Source organism: Urocampus carinirostris, chromosome 3, assembly GCF_059441175.1.
Source record: "Urocampus carinirostris isolate Australia breed hairy pipefish chromosome 3, RoL_Ucar_1.0, whole genome shotgun sequence".
Classification (NCBI taxonomy): domain Eukaryota; kingdom Metazoa; phylum Chordata; class Actinopteri; order Syngnathiformes; family Syngnathidae; genus Urocampus; species Urocampus carinirostris.
Window position 1 is genome coordinate 27,083,724 of NC_142351.1, and position 26,497 is coordinate 27,110,220.

A 26,497-nucleotide genomic window follows, 5' to 3' on the forward strand; every position below is an offset into this window, starting at 1 on the left:
AATTGGTGTGTCGGGAGATCCTACCAGATACGACCGAAAAGCGTCTCAAGAATGTGGGAAATCGGGGTTTGATTTGAACAGTTTTATTGACACTAATAACAGCAAATAAACAATGTTAGGGTTGAACAATTTTTCTCAACAATCTTAACAGGATTCAACCATATTCACAATTTCGTTATATCTGACAATATGACGTTTGTACAATTTGTTCCGACATTTTTAACATCAATTAAACACACAATTTCGTTATATCATATCCCAACAATATGCGTTTTTTATCGACACTTTTAACAGCAATTAAATACATTCACAATTTCATTATATCATGTTCTAACAATATGAGGTTTGAACATTTTTTATCGACACTTTTAACAGCAGTTAACCAATGTGTAAAGGGCAATACTAGTCTTTGCTTAACTTTCCTTGTCACATCGTCCCAGCTGGTCTCGCCTCCTCCATTCGCATTGAATTTTATCCTTAGAATTTTCTGGTCTGTCTTTAACACAGTCAGTGGGAGTCCTGCCTTTTCTGTCTCTGTCCACAGCCCATAAAACTTCGCTTGTGACTTTTCTCTATTGAGCCTTTACCCACGGCCCTCCCAAACAGGTCAGTCAAGTCTAGGGCTCTTCTAACGAATAAGAGGTCAGTACATAAAATATTAAAATCATCCATGTACAAAACACACTTAGTAATTTGTCCCCCACTTCCTGGGATATTGATCCCTTTGACAAATCTATCTTCTTAAAATTTGTGCCAAAGGTTCAATGCAAAGAACATAGAGAAGGGGAGACAAAGGGCAACATTGACGTACACCGCAGTTGATCTCGACTCCTTCCGATAAATTCCCGTTAATCATGAATTTGCTGTAGATGTCTCGATATAGCAGTCCCATCCACTTGATGTATTTTTGGGGAAAACCACATTTTTCCAGTACCCTGAAGAGGTATTGGTTCGAGACTCGATCAAAGGCTTTCTCAAAGTCTAGGTTTAGGACCACTAGTCGCATGTTTCTGTCTCTCGCATAACAGATGGTATCACGGATCAGCATGAGACTGTCGCTGATCTTCCTTCCCACGATGGCACAGGTTTGGTCCGGATCAACCAAGTCTCCCAAGACTACAGACATTCGTGTTGCTAAAAGCTTGCTGAAGATTTTACAGTCCACGTTTGAAAGCGTTATGGGTTGCCAGTTTTTAAAGTCAGTTTTGTCTCCTTTTTTGTGCAATAGAGTAACTATCCCTATTCTGAAACTGTCTGGCATGTTATCTCGACTGGAAAATTAGTTAAAAACAGTAATCAGATCCGGTGCTAAAATATCCCAAAAAGTCCGATAAAATTCGAGGCTGAGCCCGTCCTCCCCGGGTGATTTTTTAAAAGTCTTTAAGCAATCATTCAGTTGGTATTGGGTAAAGTCTGATACTAAAAAGGGGTCTTGACGCACTGATCTCGAGATATGATCTAATACATGCCCCATTTTATTCTCATGTGTTTCTTTCCTTTCATATAATTTTTTGTAGTAGTCTTCGACTAATTTGGTTATTTCACTACTTTCCTTTGTTATTCGCCCGTTTTCGTTTTGGAGTTTAAAAAGCCCCTCACTTTTTCTCATAATTTTTTTTTTAAAATAGCGCGTACATTTTTCCCCTTCTTCTATTTCTCTTTCTTTGCTTCTTATTATGATGCCTTTGCTCTTTATTTCCGCCAAAGCATTTAGTTCTTGTTTGATCTCTCTGATTACATCATTAAAGTCCATCCCCTTTTCTGTTAGGGTGAAATAGTGTTGAAGTCTTCTTTGTAGTCCCGATGTGCGTTTCATCTCTTTAAGTTTCTTGTTTTCCCCTGCATTTTTAAAAAAATTCTGCGTTCGTTTCTTTGTCATCTCCCACCATTGTGCTCGTGAATCATACGAGTCTTTAAGGGTCTGCCAGTCCTTGTACCGCTCCCTGTATTGTGCGGCTAAGGCCTCATCCTCCAGCAGGGAGCAGTTAAATTTCCACAGACCCCTCCCAACAGTCATGTGAATTTCCCTTCGGGGATGAATAAAGTATCTATCTATCTATCTACCTGAAGGAAATGAGAGAGAGCAGGACACTAGCAAGTGATCTGAAAAAAAAAAATCCAGTCTTGACATTCTTTCCGAATCAGCTCCAACATTTTTGAACAGGAATCATACGCAGTTATGTCTCCGCCCGCCGTCATAATGCAGGACTCGGCTGCATTACTTTTAGCTCTGTCAAAAATGATTCTAATTGTAAAATCAATAGTTAATAACGCGCTCAAAACTGACACGAGTGTGAATATAAACGCAGAGGACAAGCAGTGCTAACCTGGTCTGTCCGCCATGTAACCTTTGTTCAAGCGGGGTTTTCCAACCCACAACCGGGGAAATATCATTGGAAGGACACTCGAGGTGGAAGGTCCGAGTTTCAAAGTCGGGGTACATACCATTTCTCCGGGTCGGAGGTTGGAAAACTCAGTTAGCGTCTTTTCGGGAATGCAGCAACAGAAACACATAGAATACTAGATAGGTCGGCGCAAAATATCAATCGAAGCTTGGAGTTAAGTGGACATTGTAAACTTGGCAGAAGTTTAATGCGACGTATTATGCGAATTTAAACAAAGATAAAGTGTAACGTGACCTAGGTGAATGGGCTCGCTGCAGATGGTGTTACACGTTTGTTTAATATATTTTTGTTGTTGTTGTTTTAGCTCATCTGCAAAATAGATGAGAAATGTCAGTCTCACACGACACTATTTAATTGTTGGCATTAAGGTTCATTTATTGAGCAAGTCTGACGAAATCACGTGAGGTCCCGCGAGACTTGGCCCAAGCACCCTTCTCTGATCTGTGAGACTTTGCCATCTAGCGGTGATATACTGGTACTTCTCTTACCCTTTCTGCTATACCAGGGGTGGCGAACAAGTTTGCCACAAACAGCCTTAATTTTCAACTGTGAGGGTCAAAGAGCCACATCACGCACTGACCTGCCATGACAGACAGACACAAACAATTAAAAAACTATTATTTCACATAACACTCTCCTCTCCTTACAATACAACAAATATTGTTCTTGTGTTGATTTCAAGGAAAGTGTGAAAATATTATAAAAATATTCACACAAGCATGTTCAGCCAGGTGTTTTTTCCAAACTACACGAGGGCAAAATAAAAATGTCACGTAAATGTTTATTGGAAGCGAAACACAATAAACAATTTGAATGCATGATCAAATGTTGGGATTTTTTCATCATTAAATTTTGATACTTAAAACATTTTTATACTAAGTTTTGAATGAGTATTGCTGGAGTGATGGGATGATATTCTCATCTGGCATCTCTAGTTTCCGGTAATCCTCTGCAAATCAGGTTTGTCGTCAGTTGTTGCCGCTCGGAGTAAATGGTAAATGGTCTGCATTTCTATAGCGCTTTTCAAGTCAATGAAGAGCTCTTAAAGCGCTTTACGATGTGCTTCACACCTACCCATTCACACACACACTTACATACCGATAGGGAGTCAGTGTTTTGAGGATAATCAAGATGGTAAATGGTAAATAGTCTGCATTTCTATAGCGCTTTTCAAGTCACTGAAGACTTCCCAAAGCGCTTTACAATGTGCTTCACACTTACCCATTCACACACTCACACACCAATCGCGGCCATGCAGCCATGCAAGGCGCCGACCTGCTTACGGGGGGCATTAGGGATTCAGTGTCTTGCCCAAGGACACTTCGACATATAACAAGAGAGTTAAACACAAAGTTTTTGGAGTCATATGTATTTTTTGTAGGCATTTTTGTTGTTGTTATGTTTATCGATTTCAATTAACTTTTATCATTTATTTGAGCTGCAAAAATCTATCGAAAGTCTAGTGGGCTGCAGCATTTCTCCACGTGATTAAGCAAGAGCTCTCCTTCGCTCTTGTTGTTTGGCTTTTATTTTGTGTCCCAATGATTGTTGTTGGAATTTATCATATTTACCATGTTCATAAAATATGTTATATTATAAGACAGCTTGTTTTTTCTCTGCTTAAAATACAACGGGATGAAAAAAATGCAGGCCATGACATTTTCTAAGTTTTGAAACGTATATCCTGAGTCCTCACAAATAAAATAATACATTTGGGGGGTTTTCGGGCTAGTCCTGCAAAATCAAGTTCATTAGTCCGACGGTGGCCTAGCAAAAATTAATTTAGGGTTTGTTCCTGGCGCGGTCCTGTCATTCATGTTACTCCGTCGGGTTTCAACACTTGGGGTGAGGCTGGATCTTTTGGGGCCCGTGTTGACCTCTAAACAGAACTGTTAAATGAGTTTACCAGCATTTCTTATGGAGAAAATCAATTCAGACCACGACAAAAGCGAACCTAAATTTCCAACCTGGAACGGATTTAGTAGAAAAGCTGTATCACTTTTGTCATGTAGCAGATTTGCTCAAAACAAAACACTGAGTAACATATTCCCAATTGTCGGGTTAAGTCTTTGTCCCATTATTGATTTCACGTGTTTCAAGGTAGAAAACAGGGACTCGCAGACATATGTTGACTAGAACATTGAGAGAGGCTCTTTTTACACATGGGTGTTTTTCAGTCGACGCGGTTCTCCAAAACGTAACAGGGCCTTCTTTGAAAATAGATTTTAGTCTGTGATCTTCGCGTAGCTCAATCAACTCCAGTTGGGATTTCAGGGAGTCAATCTCTGCATCAAAAGGGTTGATGAGGAAAGTGATCTGTGGTTGTTTCTGCTGCAGGTCCTCAAACCACGAAGTTCCCGTGCAGATTCACAAGCAGTGTCACATACTGCGGTGTATTCATTTGAATGGCAGCCTTCTGCTGTGAGCTACGCAAAGAAGGAAAGTGGCATAAATTGCATACCTGTTAAGCTCCAGGGCTCCATGCCCTTACAAACGGTCGTGTTTTTCCTTTTCTTAACTTCTTTATACAACATAATCATCCGTACTATAATGCATCAAAACAGGTGAGCCGTTTGAGAGCCGCCTCTCTGTAATGAGTTGAGCCGAAAAAGCCGGTTCTCTAAAATACTTCCTTTCACTACATAACTACCACATGAAATCCGAGGCGGCAGATGCATGCGCACAGTAGCATCATTTCGTTTGCAACGGGAAAAAAAACACACCGAGATAGAGGCTACTGCGGCAAACTCGTTTGACTTGATTGATTTGCCGTTTTGTCCTAGTCGGTGTGTACCGGATGGTACCCATAATTGACAAATTTTCGTTTTTCCGTACATTTTTTTCTTGTACGTCGTACACGTCTCAAAATTCATAATAAACGTACTTTGTACGGCAAAAACGTACAGGTTGACAGGTATGGAACTGACAACATTAAAACCACAACTGACAAATCTCGCAACATACACAATAATGGAATTAATGTTGTCAAGCTGTTTGGATTTATTTTTGTTTTGTTTCTGTCACTATTTATGTTAGTTAATATTTGGTAAGGAGAGGAGTGTGTTATAGGAAATATGTTTTTAATTGCGTGTGTTTGTGTGTGTCTGTCTGTCATGGCAGGTCAGTACGTGGTGTGTCTCTTTGACTCTCACAGTTAAAAATTTCAGCTCTTTGTGTCAAACTCTTTGTGTCGCTCATTGCAGCAACTGTAATAAAAGCCTCATCATCCAGTCCAGCCTGAATGTGGATCCTTGGTGGGACAGGTACACCGCGATTACATATATATATATATATTATAAAATTGTTAGGAAAACAATACATTACAAATGTAGCGTTTACCAAATTGTTCGAATTAGTTATCTGACTACATTAACCAAACACAAACTTAACTCTCCTCGCATTGCATGCTCGTTTCTTTACGGAAAAATGCACAAGAATAGTCGATATTTTCACAAGTATAGTGAGTATAGTACTAATTGAATTCCATCGAAATTAGCCTAATTATTGTCGAATTGGGGGTTTTGGGGTTTTTAAGGGTTATTTATCTATCTTCGTTATTCATTATTCATTATCCGTTATCGGTCAGTTCATAATACGCTACAAAGCCTAGGAGCCGGGACACTTACTCTCAGCCAAAAGGCCAAGCTAAGGTCCTAGTCCTAAAGCCTTGTTGCGATCATTGCGAATGCACCGTTCCCGGAGATACTGCAATACCGGGCCGATGCGTGGAGTGGACAGAGCAAGCTCTTATTCCATCTCCGGAATGCAAAAATCAAAGCTAAAAGGCCAAGCTAAGGAACTAGCATCAAAGCCAAAAGGCCAAGCTAAGGACCTGGCATCAAAGTTAAAGCTGATTTAAAAGCTTCTACTTGTGTGGAATTATTGGCCCTGAAAAATCCATATTGGTCGAATTAGTCTAAATAGTCTTCTTCGAGCCTCCCTCTCATTCTACATCTGATCTCCTGTCTCTTCTTTTGTCTTCTGCCCACGTCTTTTCAAGAGCCGGTGCTCGCCTGAATTTGTTTTTGCAATCAAATGCCTGTAAATGAGTGTAGCATGTATCTTAACAGCTGAGACGATAGCTTGAAGCCTTACCTGGTACTGTAAAAAATTGGATCCCAAACTTACAAACACATTTTTCTATGGGTATGTTTAGGTGTTAGCAAAAGTGGCTATTTGGAGAAGACCAGTTTACAGTTCGAAAACCTCTGCAAATGTGTATTTTATGTCGGCCATTTTTTCTCAGACATTGCGAGAGTTGTAAACGCTTAAATTCTCGTTCCGTGTCCATCCCAATTCTGAATACGTGCGCATAAAAATAGTGCATAAAATACATCACTGGTGGCGTTACAAACACTTATTTCAGCGTTTGATTTGAAACCAATAGACGCATCTTTATAGCGACTTATTTCAAATTTTATTTCCTTTATTTTGATTCTTAAAGAGGGAACGAATTGGGCTACTGATGGGTCACGTTCTGTATATACTTATAACAGTTAATATTTCAGTTTAATGTTGTCTTACAATGTGATCATGGTGATTTCCAGTCTCAACTTCATTTTGGTCCAGGAAAATCCAAGTCCCTTTTCTGTTTTGTCTTGAGTTAACACAAAAAAGTGGCTTAAGTCATCACTCATAACATTATTTCTAACTCTTTTATGGCCAAAATAACAACACATTACCATATGGCTTTCAATTATATTTGTTTGGTTCGGAATCTAATTTGGTGGTTCCAATTCGGTCAGCAGGCGATGCTCTTGGTTTTCAAAACAAATTCATTTGAAACAGCCTTTGTCTAGAATTGATCATGAAGGATGCAACTTTAAACACAATGTGTTTTCAGCTTTAAATGATCCATTTTGTTGTTTGTTGATATGGATATTGATTGATCAGTCCATAAGAAAAATAACATCAACCCACAAAGAATGCATGCAGTTTGATTTTATTAAAAGTTTTATTCACAGGAAAATGAAAATTGGATCAAACGAAAGAATAAAGCACATTGTTGACACAAGCAGTCAGTGCGAGCAAGGGGGAAGGTGGAGGAAATGATGCAACAGGTTAACAGTACTGATCAATGAATCCGGTTTTAAGATAATAGACTCATTTCAATGATCAGGGATTGTTTTCATAGTGTGCCAACATGGGATATTTGCCCAAAACACCAAAGAAGTTGTTGCACTAACCCTTTTTGTGCACTTTTGAGAACAAAAAGTCCCTCAGGGGAGGAGTGTGTGAGAAGCAGCACATGGCCAACCAGGAAGATGAAGAAATAAAGGTTCCTATCTCTTTTGGCGGTGGACTTCACAGGGATTGTTCTCATACTGATGACAGGGACGGAGAGAACCACAGGCTCTCCAAGCTTTGTGGCTCTGGTGAGAACAGGTCCCAACCCTAGGGACCTAGGTCGGCGATCTTATTATTATAATGATTATAATTGTTGATAACAGGCAAAATTTTACGCGGCACACGATGAAATAGATCATTTATCAAGAAACATGACACATATGAAAATCATGAATCTTATGAATCCATATAAAGACTTTGAGGTTTCAAATCTTTATTATACAGCAGGAGAGTCTGGTCACTTCCTGTGAATGAATGTGGCTTTTTTGATGTGTTGGCAGAGTCAGTGGTTGGAAAAAGGTGAGGGGAAATAGTTTTGTGGCAGTTATGTTCCTAAAGATGGCCTGCGTGATACTTGGTCAGATAAGTGTTTTAAGCTCCCACTTTCCTAATGTTTGACCACAAATTGAGCAATAAAAAGGCTCCTCGCCACTGTGGGTTAGTTGGTGTAGTTTCAAGTTTCCTAATTGGGAGAATTTTTTACCTCAAACTGAGCAGGCAAAAGGCTTCTCATCAGTGTGGGTTCTGGTGTGTGACTTCTAATGTCCGATATGGATGAATTTTTTTTTCCCAAAAAGTCAACAAGTCAAAGGTTTCTCACCGCTGTGGGTTCTAATGTGTTTCTCTAAGCTTCCACTTTTAGTGCATCTTTGACTGCAGACTGTTCAGGCAAAAGACTTATCGCCAGTGTGGGTTCTCGTCTGTATTTTTGAAGCTCCCACTTATAGTGAATCCTTGACCGCAAACTGAACAAGAAAAAGGCTTGTCGCCAGTGTGGGTTAGTTGGTGTAGTTTCAATAGTCCATTTTGGGTGAATTTTTATCGCAGACTGCGCAAGAAAAAGGCTTCTCCCCAGGGTGTGTTATTTTGCGTGATTTTAAGCTCTTATTCTGAGAAAATATTTTTCTTCAAATTGAGCAGGCGAAAGGCTTTTGGCCAGTGTGGGTTAGTTGGTGTGATTTCAAGTGTCCATTGCGGGTGAATCTTTGACCGCACACAGAGCAGGAGAAAGGCTTCTCGCCATCGTGGGTTCTCGAGTGTACATTCAAGTTCCTTGTTGGGAGAATCGTTTTCCACAAATTGAGGAGAAGAAAGACATTTTTCCAGTGTGGGTTACTTGGTCTAATTTCAAGTGTCCATTTAGGGTGAAATTTTTACCGCAAACTGAACACGAAAAGGCTCGTCGCCAGCGTGAGTTAGTTGGTGTAATTTCAAGGTTCCATTTCGGGTGAATTTTTGACCGCAAACTGAACAAGAAAAAGGCTTCTCGCCAGTGTGGGTTATTTGGTGTGATTTCAAGTTTCCATTTTGGGTGAATGTTTTACCACAAACTGAGCAGGAAAAAGGCTTCTCACCAGTGTGGATTCTCATGTGGTTTTTTAATTCCCCACTCTGGCTGAATCTTTTATCACAAACTGAGCATGCAAAAGGCTTCTTGCCAGTGTGGGTTAGATAATGTAATTTCAAGTGTCCTTTTTGGGTGAAAGTTTTACCACAAACTGAGCAGGAAAAAGGCTTCTCACCAGTGTGGGTTCTCATGTGTTTTTTTAATTCCCCACTCTGGCTACATCTTTTATCGCAAACTAAGCAGGAAAAAGGTTTCTCGCCAGTGTGGGTTAGTTGGTGTGATTTCAAGTGTACATTTTGGGTGAATCTTTGACCGCAAACTGAGCAAGAAAAAGGCTTCTCGCCAGTGTGGGTTCTAGTATGTACATTTAATTGTCCATTTTGGGTGAATCTTTGACCGCAAACTGAGCAGGCAAAAGGCTTTGCGCCAGTGTGGGTTCTAGTGTGTACATTCAATTGTCCATTTCGGGCGAATTTTTTACTGCAAACTGAGCAGGAAAAACGCTTCTCCCCAGTGTGGGTTCTAGTGGGTTTTTTTAAATTCCCACGTGCAATGAATCTTTTACCGCAACCTGAGCTGGAAAAAGGCTTCTCGCCAGTATGGGTTCTCGTGTGTACATTCATATTTTCTTGTTGGGAAAATTGTTTTCCACAAATTGAGCAGGAGAAATACTTCTTGCCAGTATGGGTTATTTGTTTTAATTTCAATTGTCCATTTTGGGTGAATTTTTTATCGCAAATTGAAGAGGCGAAACGCTTCTCACCAGCGTGGATTAGTTGGTGTAATTTCAAGCGTCCATTTTGGGTGCATTTTTGAGCGCGAACTGAACAAGAAAAAGGCTTCTTGCCTGTGTGTGTTGTAATGTGTCTCTTTAAGCTTCCACTTGTAGTGAATCTTTGACCGCAAACTGAGCAAGAAAAAGGCTTCTCGCCAGTGTGGATTAGTGTGTGTGTTTTTAAGTCCCCACTCTGGGTGAATTTTTTTCCACAAATTGAGCAGGCGAAAGGCTTCTCACAAGTGTGGGTTCTAATGTGTTTATTTAAGTTTCCACGCTCTGTAAAACTCTTTTTTCCGCAAACTGAACAAGAAAAAGGCTTATCGCCAGTGTGTGTTAGTTGGTGTAATTTTAAGTTCCCATTCTGTGAGAATTGTTTTCCACAAATGGAGCAAGCGAAAGGCTTCTTGCCAGTGTGGGTTAGTTGGTGTAATTTCAATAGTCCATTTTTGGTGAATTTTTTATCGCAAACTGAGCAGGCAAAAGGCTTCTTGCCAGTGTGGGTTCTCATGTGTTTCTTTAAGCTCCCACTTGTATTGAATTCTCGACCGCAAACTGAACAAGAAAAAGGCTTCTCGCCACTGTGGGTTAGTTGGTGTGATTTCAAGTGTCCAATTTGGGTGAATCTTTGACCGCAAACTGAACAGGAAAAAGGCTTCTCGCCAGTGTGGGTTCTCGTGTGTACATTCAAGTTTCCTTGTTGGGAGAATCGTTTTCCACAAATTGAGCAGGAGAAAGACTTCTCTCCATTGTGGGTTATTGTGTGTCTTTTTAAGTCCCCACTCTGTGTGAATTTTTGACCACAAACTGAGCAGGAAAAATGCTTCTCACCAGTATGTGTTCTCATGTGTCTTTTTAAGTCCCCACTCCGTGTGAATGTTTTACCACACACTGAACAAGAAAAAGGCTTCTCGCCAATGTGGGTTTTTTGGTGTAATTTTAATTTACCATTCTGTGAGAAATGTTTTCCACAAACTGAGCAAGAAAAATGTTTCACCCCAGCGTGGGATTTCATATGCAACTTCATATAAGACTTGCGTCGAAACATTTTCCCACACAGAGAACATGTGTTACCACCTTCCGACTGCGAGTCGCTTTCAGGGTTTGCGGAGTGGGACGTGTCGTCGTCATCCGTTACCACGTGTTGCCGGGAGCTGCTGTTAAGAGGCTCCTGCCAACCGTTATCTTCAGGTTGACTTTGATCTTCGACGGTTGAACGACCCTCGGTCACTCGCAAGACTGGAAAATCGTCCTCTTCTTTAACGGCAACAGGCTCCCCATCCTCTGTCTCTTGCTTAATGTGATAAGGCTTCAGATCCTCCTCAATTTTAACGGCAGGCAACTCTGGTTCCTGCCGTGCAGTAGGAAGATATTTTTGGCTGACGTCTGCAAGACACGAGTAACATTTACTTATATTGCCCTTAACTCGTTTAGTGCCGTAACATATTAATACGTTTTCGAAAGCATTGTCCCCGAGTGCCAAAACGTAAAAAAATTCGAAAGGCTTAACCGCTGCTCATCAGTAAGTATTAAACTTCTGGGAATTAAATTAGTATGATAAATTACCAATAGATGCCAAGAGTGGCTTTATTCAGATCGTCTTGTAAATTGTTCCAAAGCTTGACTCCACACACAGACACACACATACTTTTCCTGGTGGTTCTCACCTTTGGGAATATGGATTGACGACAGCCCCTTAAATTATAACTTCCCTCTTTCAGTGTGAATCATTTTTGGATGTTTTCTGGCACTATGTTTTTGTTGACCTTAAATATCAGTTGTGAAGTGAAAAATTCTACTAAATCATCCAATTGTAATCATGGACTGCAGCAATAAAATATGCCGTTATCCTAACTTGTGTATGGTTCTACGTTTTTGGAGGATAAAGAAGGGCTGTACTGAACTTTTTTAATTATTGCCCCAGACTTCTGCACAATATGTTAAGTATGGCAGAACTGGAGAACAATATAATAAATACAGTGCATTATAGTTTAAAAGGAATTTTGCTTCATTGATTATTGAAATGCTTCTAGATACCTTAGTTTGTATGTGTCTGATGTGTGTTTTCCAACTTAATTTATTGTCTATTATGACCCCTAAAAACTTAATTTCTGATACAATGTCCATTGCAGCATCATCCATTTTTACTTCAAAATCTTAATTTGCCTTGCGATTACCAAAGAATATTACTTTGGTTTTATTTAAATTTAAAGATCATTTATTTATATCCATCCATACTTTTAGGTTAATTAATGCACGATTAATGCAGGTTACCAAATCAATATAGTTATCATTTGAATAGAAAATGTTAGTGTCACCTGCAAATACTACTAATTTTAATAGTTTTGAAACATTAAAAATATCGTTAATATATAAATTAAATAACTTTGGACCCAGGATAGAACCCTGTGATACTCCACAACAGATGTACAAGTATTCAGATGATAACTCTCCCATTTTTACATATTGCTTCCTCCCCGTCAAATAACTTTGAATCCATTGCAAAGCCACGCCCCCGATGCCATATCGTTCCAGTTTTTTTAATAGTATGTTATGATTATTATTGAATCATCGGAAAAAAAAAACACAGGGGTTTGCGGTTTTGCTATCGCATTACGTCACATCGCGATATGGATTTGATTTCGGTTCATCGTGCATCCCTACTTACCGCTGTCATTTGGTATAAACCCAAAATAAACCAACTTGGGAGACTGCGCCTTAAGGGTGTGAATATACACTTCGGAAAAAATACTGAAGCGTTGTTTTGAAGCTAAACGTCTCGCCGCCATGATGACCACATAACAGAATGCGACTGTTGCCTTCAGTTTGCGCGTCGCGACGCGTCAACGTCAATTTCTCGACAATTCAGACAAATATGTCGTCTTCGAAAATGCCTCAGCGCACGTGACTGAATTAGAAATAAGGTATGTATTTTGAAAGAATGAGCCAAACAGAAGCCCGGACCTTATTCGAAAGGAAAGTACAGTGGACGTCGACGGACAAATACGAGATGTCAAGTGTTGTGAAAAGTAGATAATAACTCAGGATAAGGGAAGTTGAACCTGAAATGAACTTGAAGCAAACAGTCTTGGAGCTGACAATAGCCGATTGTGTGTAGACACCTGGCGGAAGTCATGAGCCGGGGGCGGGCAACCATCACGAGTTGTTTCGAGCAATGCAATAAGGAGTGTTCCCTTTTTGCCATATCTCCTCTCTGCGTATTTTTGGGGGCGACGCCCAACGACGTTCCCTCCAAAATAAGGACGTTGCAGACAGTAAAATGACCAACCTGCTCTGTTCAACACAATTTGGAGTATCTTGTAAACAGCTCCTGGGAACTCTGGTTCCTGCCACGCAGTTGGAAGATATTCTTCACCGATGTCTGCAACATACAAGTCAAATCGCATTTATTTGTGATGCCTTTAATCACAGAAATTCACAAAGGGACGCGCAGAACGGCAGTGCAACATCAACCTGATCTGAAAGCTACATGAAGGCAAGGAAAAACTCTAAAAGGTCAGGATGCGAAAATGAAGGGACCGCACATGGGGTAATCCCCCTTCCAGGATGACCAAACGGAAATGGATGTTGCAAGGGCCTTAGCGCTTAATACACAGCCAACCTCACCATTAAACATACAGGAAGTAATATAAACAAGGTTCATACATCTTTTTCATGGCCAAATCCGAGCACTTTTCAAGTACTTCAAAGCCATTTTTAAAATTTTTCTCCAGTACCTCCAATGGAAAAAAAAAAATCCAGCAGCCATCAGAAGAAGGTTTCTTTTGTTGTCATCTTTGATGACTAAAATAAAGCGCTCTCTTGATCCTAGCACATACTTTGAGCTATTTTAGGATGTTCCTATCCATGACCTACGATCTTTGTTCTTGAAAGGGCTGCTATAAACTGACATAAATTCTGCCATTGTGCTTCAACAATGCCCACACAGCTTGGCAACATCACACTTGTTTACAAACACAGAAAGGGCTCTGAAGGTGTTGCAAAATGATGGAGTTCCTTAAGAAAGGCAAAAAAAGGAAGAATGTAATTGTGTATAAAAAGCAGAAAAATGAGCCAAATTTGGACTCATTTTTATGATCCGGTTTGCTCCGAAGAAGAGTGCCTTCAATCTTTCAATCGACTGCTGATCTTTTGCTTTTTGTTTTACTTATTTGAATTCGTATTTTTTGTGTGCTTTTCAATCGTCTAAATCGATCAAGATAGAATTGCAAATTATTTTTTGTGTTTTATCGTCTATTTTAGCACTGAAGAGGTAATATTTTCAATGAATATGTTCATGTTTTGCATTTATAGGGATTTTGTGTTCAGCGTGTAAAAACCTTCAATTGTTTTGTATTGTACAATTTGTTTTGTAGATCTGTGAATATTTTGATTTAATGTGTCATTTGGAGATCCTCTGCAAACGTATATGACTAACTGTTGAATAATTTGGTGGATAATGTAATATTATTGAGAATATATCATTTAAAAAAAAAAACTCGGAGGAGCCAGGAGAGCAGACACTTCTCAGTAAACCGAGCCAGAAGAGCCAGTTTACGAAATACAGTTGTCCTCTTGAGCCGCTTCTTCATTTATTGCATAGTTTATAGAGACAGACTGCCAAGACAACAATTGCAACAATGGCGACAATTTCAAGCTCTTCACCCAAAACTCAAGCTTTTCCCCAACCTCGAAAACACAACATGAAATTTCAAGCATTTTCAAGGCTTTCAAGCACTCAAACGAACCCCGCATATGGTTATATAGCAATAACCGATATAGTATTTACTAATACGCCAAAAGAAAAGGCAAACAAGGGCCGAGTCCCCGAAAACGTGAACATTTTATTTAACAGTGCTGTTGCCATTGGTGGAAGCCACGGCAACCAACTCGTGTCGTTCGTGACCGAAGGGTCTCCATGAGCCAACTCTTGGAAGTGAACGACGCCCGATTCCCTTCTTGTGATTGGCCGCTGTGCATTTTTAGGAGATGCTGTGTAGTTGACTTTAAACGTGTTGGTCATAAAAAAAAAAAGGTTACAATTGTTTTGTATTTTTACATTTTTTGTAGATTTAGAAATATTTTCTTCCATTTTCTGTGTTTTCCAGTGTTGATGTGTCAAGTCCCATTTCTTTGTTTGGCCCTTAATCACAATATGTCTCGTTGGACTGCACAGAATTACAACGACAGCATCCCCTGATCTGAAACTCAAAATCTCAGCACGAGGAAAATAAATGTTGTTTATTCTTTCATCTCTTTTTCCTTAATTATATTTTTCCCCTTTGTTTCTTTTATTCCTGGTTGTTTTCATTTTCCGAGCACAATGTTGCAAAATAATTGGGAATGTAGGGGAAAAAGCAACAAAAACAACCTAGAGAGCCGTTCGGGCTTATTTTGTATCGTTTCTCATTTGCATTTTGCCATTTCGTTTTGGAAACCGGAAGCTCGATTTTGAAAGGAGATTGGAAATTGGCCAGAAAAAGATCACACGCACGACCGTCTCGTGTCTGTGAGAGATAGGACGAGATAAAAGCAGAGGACCGTCGGCACGGATATTCGGGAATTCAACAGGCCGATAAATACATTTAAAACCCAATTATGTAGGCTCAGATGCAGCGAAGCCTCCCTCTCCCTGTCGCTACCCGCGGATAAGCGACCGGGGGCGAAGGCGCCGAAGCAGAAAGAATAACGTTAGAGGGTAGTCAACGGTGGCGCCTCTGCTAACACACACCCGTGAATCAAGACCGCTGATAATACTGAGTTTTTTTCAAAATCCATTGTAGAAAAGCACTTGTGTGATTTAGAAAAAGCGTCAATATTGTAGTTAACTTGTTTGAGGGAGGGAATTTCAGGTGGAGACTGCTATATTAGCTCTTATCATAACATTAGTTTGTGTGCGTTTATTATTGAGAGCGTAAAAAGCACGCTAAAGCGGAAGCGATGAGCTGTTGCCATAACATTTGTTCGTCAAACCGGCTCTGAAACGGGAGTGCCCACACTTTTCGATTCCAAAGCTCAGTTGAAATTGCGATGCACTTTTTGTTTTTGTTGGTATTTATCATTTGCAGGGTTGGGTAGGGTTACTTTAACTTGATTACTTTCAATTACTTTTGGATTACTCCAATACCAAATATGCTAATAAAAGACAAAAGAAATGAAATGAATAAAATTATGACTCACAAGACGTCGTAAGCTTTCTCTCCTGACTTTGATCTCTGGCAAAACTAACATAACATGCGACAGAAACAAAATGAAAATAAATCCAAACAGCTTGCCAACATCATTTTTGCCGTTCCATGTATTCCGTTACTTCCCAAGCCTGCACAAAATTTAGTGATTTTAGAAAAATGTGTAAAATTATTTCTTTGTTTTTGAGTTTGGGAACCAATTTGACACAATATGTTTAGGTGTTATCAAAAGTGGCTAGTTTACAGTTTGAAAACCTCTGCAATTGTGTATTTTATTTTTTTCTTGGACATTGCGAGAGTTGTAAACGCTTGAATTATCGTTCCGCGTCTATCCCAACTCTGCATACATGCGCATAAAAATGGCGCGTAAAATATATCACTGGTGGCGACACTTATTTCAGGGAATAAATTTGAATACAACAGACACATGTTCATATCGACTTATTTCGAATTTTATTGGCCAACCAATGTGACGATTATCATTTGACCCGGTCACGATTGGCTAGAGTTCTTCGGAGGTAGAGGAGGCGTTTTCGTTTTTAGCAATACACACCGGTATAGGCTAATGCGGGCTGAGGACAGAGAAGCGAAGCCGCGATTGGCCGAAAAGTTGTCTGTTTACTTGTAAACGGGAATTAAGGGGCTAAACTCACAGCTAGTAACAAGGCAGAGATACCTTTTGACAGATTTTTTTTTATCCATCGGTATTATGGTGTGTTTTGGAGTAAACCTTTTTACACGCTTGGATTCACTGGACTCACGCGGATGTTACTTACTATCGTGGAACTTCATGGCTGCAAGACCATGTCCTTGGTGAACTACGTCAGATTTATAGTCTCAGGGATGAGTACGTTATGAAATCTTGATATGTTGAATGGCAAGAGTTGAAGCATCGGACTCATTTGATCATCACTCTATACTCTATAGTTATACTCTTTAGTTTTGATTGTTAAAGGGGGAACAAATTGGACTACTGATGGGTCACGTTCTGTATATAATTATAACAGTTCATATTTCAGTTTAATGTCGTCTTATAATGTGGTCATGGTGATTTCCAGTCTCAACTTGATTTTGGTCCAGGAAAATCCAAGTCCCTTTTCTTTAACATATAGTTAAGTTTCGGTCCTGGCAAAAAAAAAAGTGGCAAAAGTCATCACTCATAACGGGATTTCTGACTCTTTTAAGACCAAATTAACAACACATTTGAAAATGGCTTTAAATTATATTTATTTGGTTCAGAATCTAATTTGGTGGTTACCAATTCGGTCAGCAGGCGCTGCTCTCGGTTTTCGACACAAATTAATTTGAAATAGCCTGTGTCTAGCGTTTATCATGAAGGATGCAACTTTAAACACACTGGATTTTTAGCTTTAAATGATCGATTTTATAGTTCGTTGATATGGATAATGATTGATCGGACCAGAAGAAGAATAACGTCGACCCACAGATAATGCACGCAGTTTAATTTTAACAAACTACGTTTTATTCACAGGGAAAAGAAAATGGTATCAAACGAAAGAATAAAGCACATAGTTGTCACAAGCACTCAGTGTTAGCAAGGAGGAAGTCGGAAGAAATGATGCAACAGGTTAACAGTACTGATCAATGAACCTGGTTTGAAGATAATAGACTCATTTCAATGATCAGGGATTGTTTTCATAGCGTGCCAACATGGGATATTTGCCCAAAACACCAAAGAGGTTGTTGCACTAACACTTTTTGTGTACTTTTGAGAACGAAACGTCCCTCAGGGGAGGGGTGTGTGAGAAGCAGCATATGGCCAACCAGGAAGATGAAGAAATAAAGGTTCTTATCTCATTTGGCAGTGGACTTCACGGGGATATTTCTCATCCGGACGACAGGTACGGAGAGAACCACAGGCTCTCCAAGCTTTGGGGCTCTGGTGAGAACAGGCCCCAACCCTAGGGACCTAGGTCGGCAATCTTATAATAATAGGAATTGTTGATAAAAGGCAAATATTATGTAGACACACGATGAAATAGATCATCGATCAAGAACCATGACAGATATGCAAATCATTTATCTTTTGAATCTATATGAAGACTTTGGGGTTTCAAATCTTTATCATACAGCAGGAGAGTCTGGTCACTTCCTGAGAATGAATGTGGCTTTTTTGATGTGTTGGCAGATTCAGTGGTTGGAAAAAGGTGAGGGGAAATGGTTTTGTGGTAGTTATGTTCCTAAAGACGGCCTGTGCTATACTTGGTGAATTAAGTGTTTTTAAGCTCCCGTTTTCAGTAAATGTTAGACCACAAACCGAGCAGGCAAAAGACTTCTCACCAGTGTGGGTTCTGGTATGTGATTTCTAGTGGCCAATATGGATGAATTTATTCTACCACAAAGTCAACAGGTCAAAGGTATCTCACCAGTGTGGGTTCTAATGTGTTTCTTTAAACTTCCACTTTTAGTGAATTTTAGACCACAAACTGAGCAGGAAAAAGGCTTCTCGCCAGTGTGGGTTCTGGTGTGCATTTTTAAGCTCCCACTCTCGGTGAATCTTTTACCACAAATTGAGCAGGCGAAAGGCTTCTCGCCAGTGTGGGTTCTAATGTGTTTTTTTAAGCTCCCACTCTCGGTGAATCTTTTACGACAAACTGAGCAAGAAAAAGGCTTTTCGCCAGTGTGGATTCTAATGTGTTTTTTTAAGTCTCCACTATGGGTGAATCTTTGACCGCAAACTGAGCAGGAAAAAGGCTTCTCGCCAGTGTGGGTTCTAGTGTGTAGATTCAATTCTCCACTATGGGTGAACTTTTTACCGCAAACTGAGCAACAAAAAGGCTTCTCGCCAGTGTGGGTTGTGACGTGTTTTTTTAAGTCTCCACTCTGAATGAATCTTAGACCACAAATTGAGCAGGCAAAGGGCTTCTCGCCAGTGTGGGTTCTCATGTGTTTTTTTAAGTCTCCACTCTGAATGAATCTTAGACCACAAATTGAGCAGGCAAAGGGCTTCTCCCCAGTGTGGGTTCTAGTGTGTACATTCAATTGTCCACTATGGGTGAATTTTTTACCGCAAACTGAGCAGGAAAAAGTCTTCTCACCAGTGTGGGTTAGTTGGTGTGATTTCAAGTGTCCATTTTGGGTGAATTTTTGACCGCAAACAGAGCAAGAAAAAGGCTTCTCGCCAGTGTGGGTTAGTTGATGTAATTTCAAGTGTCCATTTCTGGTGAATTTTTTGCCACAAACTGAGCAAGAAAAAGGCTTATCCCCAGTGATGGTTCTAATGTGTTTTGTTAAGTCCCCACTATGTGTGAATGTTTTACCACGAACTGAGCAGGCAAAATGCTTCTCCCCAGTGTGGTATTTCATATGCAATTTCATATAATACTTGCGTCGAAATGTTTTCCCACACTGTGAACATGTGTTACCACCTTCCGACTGCGAGTCGCTTTCAGCGTTTGCAGAGTGGGACGTGTCGTCGTCGCCCGTTTCCACGTGTTGACGGGAGCTGATAATTCCAGGCTCCCGCCAACCGTTATCTTCAGGTTGACCTTGATCTTCGAAGGTTGAACGAACCCCGGTCACTCGCAAGACTGGAAAATCGTCCTCCTCTTTAACAGGCTCCCCATCCTCTGTCTCTTGCTTAACGTGATAAGGATTCAGATCCTCCTCAATTTTAACGGCAGGCAAATCTGCTTCCTGCCGCGCAGTAGGAAGATATTTTTGGCCGACGTCTGCAAGACACAAGTCACATTTATTTGTATTGCCCTTAACTCGTTCAGTGCCGTAACGTATTAGTACGTTTTCAGAAGCATTGTCCCCGAGTGCCAAAACGTAAAAAAATTCTAAAGGCTTAGGCGCTGCTGATCAGTAAGTATTAAATCCTGGGAATTTAATCACCACTAGATGGTAGGAGTGGCTTTGACAAGATTCCTTTGTCAACACTTGATGCCGCTTTTTTTTCTGTATTCGCCGTATTATTCTGTATGGCGGTGAGTACAAAAGCAAAGATATAAGTACATACTGTTAACGCTTCAAATCTTTAGTCTTTCTAAAAAAATGACCAAGGGCCTTTGTTGGGATGACGTATCGTAGGACGATCACCATGACGACCTGAATCATGTGATCACGTCACCCGAGACATCAGGGGCTGAGAATTCTTGCAAAACTCATGCATAAGTTTAGTGTTCTTGCAATCAAGTGATATTTTTCAAGCAAAGTGCCCTTATGTTTATAGAAAGTATTGTTTAGACATTCAAGGAAAAACTAAAAAAATCCCAGCATGAGGAAAAAAAAGAAACCTTGAGAAGGAGCCACACACGAAGTCATCCTCTTGACCAGCCTAAAAAGGATGATGCAAGGGCATCAACAGAAAATACACAGTATTTGCCATAACATAGGAAGAGTCTGGCTGGCTGGCTGCTGGGGTTTAATTGGTCCCTCCTGGGTTTCTAAAACGTGTATTATTAAAAAAGTATTACTTGAAATAGAAATTAGTATGAATTTCATAAATATAATGAAGTTATTACATTATATAAGTAGGAGAAACACAGCCAGATGGCTCAACTAACAGGAAGTGACTGAACTCCCAAAGGGATGGATTAGCCTAGTGTCAACCAATCATGTTGAAGTCCACCTCCCACCTATAAAACGCACGCTCCAACTTCACTTTTCTCGCTTCTGGCCGGCGATCACGCTCAACACCAGCTCTCATGCCATTTTAAGTTCTCCCATTATTGGAGGAAACGTTGTTGGGCGTCACCCCAAAAAATACGCAGAGAGGAGATATGGCAAAAAGGGAACACTTATTATTGCAGTGCTCAAAACAAGTCGCGATAACTCGTGATGGTCGCCCGCCCCGGCTCACTTGGCAAACAGCTTGTGACTTCCAGCAACATCAACATCCCATGACTTCCGCCAGATGTCTACACACAGTAGGCTCTTGTCAGCTCCAAGACTGTTTGCTTCAAGTTCATGTCAGGCTCAACTTTCCTTATCCTGACTTATTATCTACTTTCTACAACAATATCTCACTATTCCATTCGTTTATTAGCCAGAACCCTTATTTTATTTACGTGAAAAGCAAAATTTGGAGACTGAATAGAACCCCATTGTTGTCATTACACAGCGTCATGAAATTCAAATCCGCCTCATTTCGTCCACCTATACATATAGAATTTAGAGTAAAACAGAATTTAAAAGTTACATCGAATTAAAAAAAAAAACATTAAGTTTAAAAGTAGGGCAATTACCAATGTGCTCCCAAATAGTTTTGAATGTACACAATGTAAAACGTAGGTAGGCAGAAACTGTGACAAAAGCTAGGGGGGAGGTGATTTTAAAGGTTGGGTGCGACATTTTAAAACTTAAGCCGGTAATTATGACTGAGCCGGGAGATGGCAGCACAGCAACACATGTTTTAAATTTATTTTTTAGACACGCTCAAATGAACTTGTTTTTCATATTTTTGGGGGTTTGTTCCTTCCTAAACAGGCCTAATAAAAGTAACAAACCAGCAGATAGGCGCAATGGAAAACAGCATAGGGCTCTTTAAACTCAGTTGAGGATTGCTCACACATCCTTAATAGAGAAAGTATTGAACTTTTAAGAAAAACTCACCCCATCTTCAAGTCTAGAATCGAAACATGGTCGTGTAAAATCCCCACACACACGAATAAAGCAAAATCATCTCTACAATAACTTTCATCATTTATTACATGTAAAAATATACGCCTTTGAAAAAATCAGCGAGGGAGAAGCGCGGGTCTTATACTTCGACAGCCAAACGTTAGGTGTCAAGTAGTAATGTGCCTGTCAGTTTGAATCCCAGAAGCGTGTGCCGAGTATTTTAGAGGAGTGGTTCGCGTAGCGCGAGCCAATGTGTGTGTTGATGACGTAAGGTGAGTCATTTGAACCCCCGCAAAACGCGTGTGCCACGTCATCGGTTCAGAGAATGATTCGCTAGCAAAGAGTGTCGTTTGAAGTAAAAGCGCCCAAGTAACGCTGTATTTTGGAAAATAACATCTGGAGTAAGCACTTTGTTTTACCTCCTTATTTGGCATTTTCACTTGTTGCATTAGCACAAACAGACCGAGTGACACAGAATAATTCATGTGAAAGCACTCTTTCAGAGAATGATTGACACCCCGATATTTTATTGCATGCAACGAGCATGTTAAAAATTATTCTGTCCATGAGATGGCGTCATCGAGGACATGATTCATCTTAAAGCCCCTACGTGTGTGTGAAACATTTCCCTGCAGGGCTTCACAGCTTTATTGGGCTTCATTTTGCCATTACTTAACTGTCAAGGATGTTGCAGACTCTACAGTGAGAAACTTGTCTGTTAGCCCAGAAAATAAGGTCCAGTGAAGAAAATAAGTATTTGAACAACCTGCTGTTTTGCTATTTCTCCCGCTTAGAAATCATGGAGGGGTCTGAAATTTTTATCGTCGGTGCATTTCCACCGTGAGAGAGAAACTAAAATGAAAATTCCAGAAATCACAATGCAACTGCAAATAAGTATTTGAACACCTGTGTATCATCTAGAATTCTGACCCTAAAAGACCTGTTAATCCGCCCATTAAAAGTCCACCGGCACTTCATGTATCATCCTGAATAGGATGCACCTGTTTGAGGTCGTCAGCCGCATACAGACACCTGTCCACCCCACACAATCAGTAAGACTTGAACTTGTAACATGGCGAAGACACCAGAGACAAAATTGTACACCACCGCAAGGCTGGAAAAGGCTACGGAGCAATTGCCAAGCAGCTTGGTGAAAAAAGGTCCACTGTTGGAGCAAGCGTTAGAAAAGGGGACAGGCAAAACATGACGGTCAATCTCAAGTGTGAATCCCCATGCAAGATACCTCCTTGTGGGGTCAAGGACAGGACAAGTGCACTGCGTAAAGAGAGGATGACTGGAGCCGTGTATTGTGAGATTTGAGGGAACAACCTCCTCTCGTTAGTCAGATCATTGAAGACGGGTCGTGGCGGGTCTTCCAACACCGCAACGACACGAAGCATGCAGCCAGGAAAACCAAGGAGTGGCTCCGTAAGAAGTATATCAAGGTTCTAGCATGGCCCAAACAGTCTCCAGACCTGAACCCAATCAGAAATCTTTTGAGGGAGCTCATACTGTTTCTCAACGACAGCCCAGAAACCTGACTGATCTAGATAGATAGATACTTTATTCATCCCCGCAGGGAAATTCACATTTCCAGCAGCATCCCTGCGCTGAGAACAATACAATAATAAAGCAAAAGGAATACAATATACAAATACCCAAAGAGAAGATCTGTGTGGAGGAGTGGGCCAAGAAATATCCTGCAGTGTGTGCAAAGCTGGTGAAAGACTACAGGAAACGTTTGACCTCTAATAGTAGACAAAGGCGACTGTACCAAATATCAACATTCATTTTCTCAGGGGTTGAAATACTTATTTACAACTACATCACACAAATAAATCGTTGAATGAATTGTGATTTCTGGATTTTTCTTATTAGTTTATCTGTCTCACAGTGGACATGTAACTGTGATGAAAATTTCAGATGCCTCAATGATTTCTAAGTGGAAGAAGTAGCAAAATAGCAGGGTGTTCAAATACTTATTTTTTTCACTGTATGTATTTTGAAAAAATGAGCGAGACAGAAGCCCGGATCGTATTCGAAAGAAAAGTACGGTGGACGTTGACCGCCAAATACGAGATGTCAAATGTTGTGCAAAGTTGAAAATAACTAAGGATAAGAAAAGTTGAACCTGAAATGAACTTGAAGCAAACAGTCTTGGAGCTGACAATAGCCTATTGTGTGTAGACATCTGGCCGAAGTCATGAGCCGGGGGCGGGCAACCATCACGAATTATAGTGAGCAATGCAATAAGGAGCGTTCCCTTTCTGCCCTCTCTGTGTAGTTTTTGGGGCGACGCCCAACGACGTTCCCTCCTGAATAAGGACGTTGCAGAAAGTAAAACGACCAACCTGCTCTGTTCAACACAACTCGGAGTATCTTGTAAACAGCTCCTGGCAACTCTGGTTCCTGCCACGCAGTAAGAAGATATTCTTCACCGATGTCTGCAACAAACAAGTCAAATCGCATTTATTTGTGACGGCTTTAATCACCGAAACTCACACAGGGGCGCACAGAACACAACAGGGTTCCTACAGTTTAAGGCAATTTAAATTCAAGACTTTTTGAATGCCTTTGGATGTCAAATTTAATACAAAGTTGACAAAAAAAAAAAAAACACACACAATTAAATAAATCATAAACCACGACATGTATAAGAGGCTATTTTAAACAAATGTTTGTTTTATTTCATTTTTTTTAATTACATTTTGGTCCAGTTGAGAGACGTTTATTTAAACAGCAACAACAAAAGACTTTACAGGTGAAAAGGGGGTGTGGGACTTGGGTAGTAGAGGAGGAAATCTTGAGAGGGAAACTTGAGAGGGGATCTTTCTGTGGCGAGAATCTTGAAAATAGGTTACCAGGTAATACCTTGAAGAAAACGCTAGAATTGGCAGGTCTTGGGATAAGGAGGGAAAACTTGATAGGGAGACCTGGGGAAGTTCTTGGGGAGGAGAGAATCTTGAAAAGGAAACTTTGGAATACTCAAGAGGAAGGTTGGAGTGAGTGGTCTGGAGTGGAGAAAACTGGAACGTGGAAGGGATAGATGGACGACGTCGCGGGAGGCGTAGCTTGTAGTTTTGGTGACTGAAAGTCTACAGGAATCTAAACGGTTCAGCAAAATGAGGTGGGAGCCTGGGGTATTTATCGGAGAGGTGGGTGATTGTCTAATTGCAAAATTTGGAGGGGCTGGAACATGTGGTAAAGCTACCATCTTTTGGATATAAGGACTGAAGGCGCCAAACCCTGACATTTCCACATGGTTATGTAAAATCTGCACATTTGAAATTGCAATGCACTTTTTGTTTTAAGTCATGTAGGTATTTATGATTTTTTTTATCGTAAAGATATCAGGGAAATATTGAAGTTTTGATGCGACTTCATACGAGTTGTTGCTAAACTTCATTCTAATTCATGCACTTTTGCTTTTTAGTTTGAGTGAAAATTTTCAGGGAGCCATTTAAGTTTTCATGTTACTTTATACGAGTCACTCGAGAGCCTCATTTCATTTCCTGCACTTTTAGTATTTGCTCGAGGTGAAAAATGTGTCATTTACAGTAAAAGGGTGCAAAAACTGTATTTAAAAGCACTATTCTTTCTTTCTTTTAAATAGTCGAATTTTTGGGCCAGCCTGCAAAAGTTAAGGAAGCATTGGCACTGTGGCAGAGGCGAAAATCCAAAAGTCCAACCTGCCCCGAGCTGCTTGGAAACAGCGTCCGGTCGTCGACATTCTCGCTCGGTCTCCTCTATGGCTCCCCGAAGCTTCTCCTGAAGAGGTTCTTTCCAACTGGAGCACATTTTCTCCGCCTTTGAACAAAAAAACGCCAGGAGGTGTCGCTCCAACTCGGCAGTAAAGATGACAAACCTTCGAAAGGGACGGCAAAGTGATACTTATGTCGAGCTTATGTCGTTTTAAGTTGACTACAGGACTTTTGGTAGTTTTCTTGACATTCTCTTGTTCGGCGGTGGTGCGGCAGCCATGACAGCTTCTTCTTCCAAACGCCGCCGCAATGGATTGTGGGACATAAAGATAGACGACTGGATTTGTCGGCGTTTCGTAGCAGCCCCCTAACTAGCGTGCCTACGTGGCGGCCATTTTGGTCGGGCCAACTTCGCGCAATGGATGTACTGTACATTGAAACTAAATCACAACCTGCTCATTTTAAAACTGATTTTCATGAGGGTAACATTTTGTTTTCACCGTCAACACTTGCTCTTATTGCGGAAATATAGCTTAAAATATATATAAAAACTAAATATTGCTTCTGAAAAAAAAACAATTTATAAACCATTATAGAAGTTAACATTTAACACTGTGTAACGGAGGCGTGTTCAGGAGAGTGAGTGATTGCTATCGCGAGCTATCGCTAGCTTCTGAACGGCCAGTGATTATTGAGCGCTCGCGTGCCCGAGTAATCACGGGAGAAAGACCGCTTACTTTGATTTCCAACATGGCGTCGACAGTGCAGAAGATGGAGGATCTCACCCTGACGAGTGCTGTTGGCGATGTAATATATCGTCTTACATTGCCTGGTAATGTTTGTGAACAATGCAAGACAGGTATGACCCTTCCACTGCGTTTAGGATAACCTTAACTGTGTCAATATGCGAACTGTCGCTCATATCAGCCAACTCGCTCAAAGCAAGCTGTAGAACGAAATCCATTGTACTGTCGTCGGCCATTTTGGATCAGTAAGGCAATCACAGTGAGCGATTACAACCGTTCAGCAGTGCGCGGCAAGCGATTAACAAGAGACTACATGTCTGATCACTCTCCTGAACACGCCTCGGGGGTGTCACGATAAGTTTTGTTTTGTTGAAATTCCTGCTGCAATATGTTCGTATAAGT

The 26,497-nt window shown here is 40.5% G+C and overlaps 1 protein-coding gene and 1 pseudogene across 4 annotated transcripts; both read right to left on the reverse strand.

Annotated features, from left to right (window-relative positions):
• Nucleotides 1-6,085: 6,085 nt before the first annotated feature.
• Nucleotides 6,086-6,233, reverse strand: LOC148369331 (U2 spliceosomal RNA; annotated as a pseudogene).
• A 1,145-nt stretch (nt 6,234-7,378) lies between these two features.
• LOC148369332 (uncharacterized) lies at nt 7,379-26,429 on the reverse strand. 4 transcript variants are annotated; one of them, XM_088331284.1, is made up of 6 exons: nt 25,514-26,429; nt 25,342-25,455; nt 24,000-24,092; nt 19,452-19,754; nt 13,164-13,256; nt 7,379-11,260 (listed from the first exon to the last, which is right to left on the reverse strand). In XM_088331284.1, exons 2-6 carry the CDS (start codon nt 25,376-25,378, stop codon nt 8,892-8,894), a joined length of 2,895 nt encoding a protein of 964 aa, XP_088187410.1. In that variant the 5' UTR covers nt 25,379-25,455; nt 25,514-26,429; the 3' UTR covers nt 7,379-8,891. The 4 variants fall into 4 exon arrangements, with proteins under 4 accessions (XP_088187410.1, XP_088187409.1, XP_088187408.1 ...); XM_088331283.1 differs by having other exon boundaries at nt 25,338-25,455; XM_088331282.1 differs by having other exon boundaries at nt 25,338-26,429.
• Between the last annotated feature and the right edge of the window lie 68 nt (nt 26,430-26,497).

Coding starts and splice junctions, on each gene's coding strand:
- LOC148369332 (XM_088331283.1), bottom strand. CDS start 25,446: ATGTGCTCCAGTTGGAAAGAACCTCTTCAGGAGAAGCTTCGGGGAGCC. Junction 24,093..25,337: donor TTCCAAGCAGCTCGGGGCAG/GTTGGACTTTTG, acceptor TGTTTGTTGCAG/ACATCGGTGAAGAATATCTT. Junction 13,257..19,451: donor AAGCGACTCGCAGTCGGAAG/GTGGTAACACAT, acceptor TGTATGTTGCAG/ACATCGGTGAAGAATATCTT.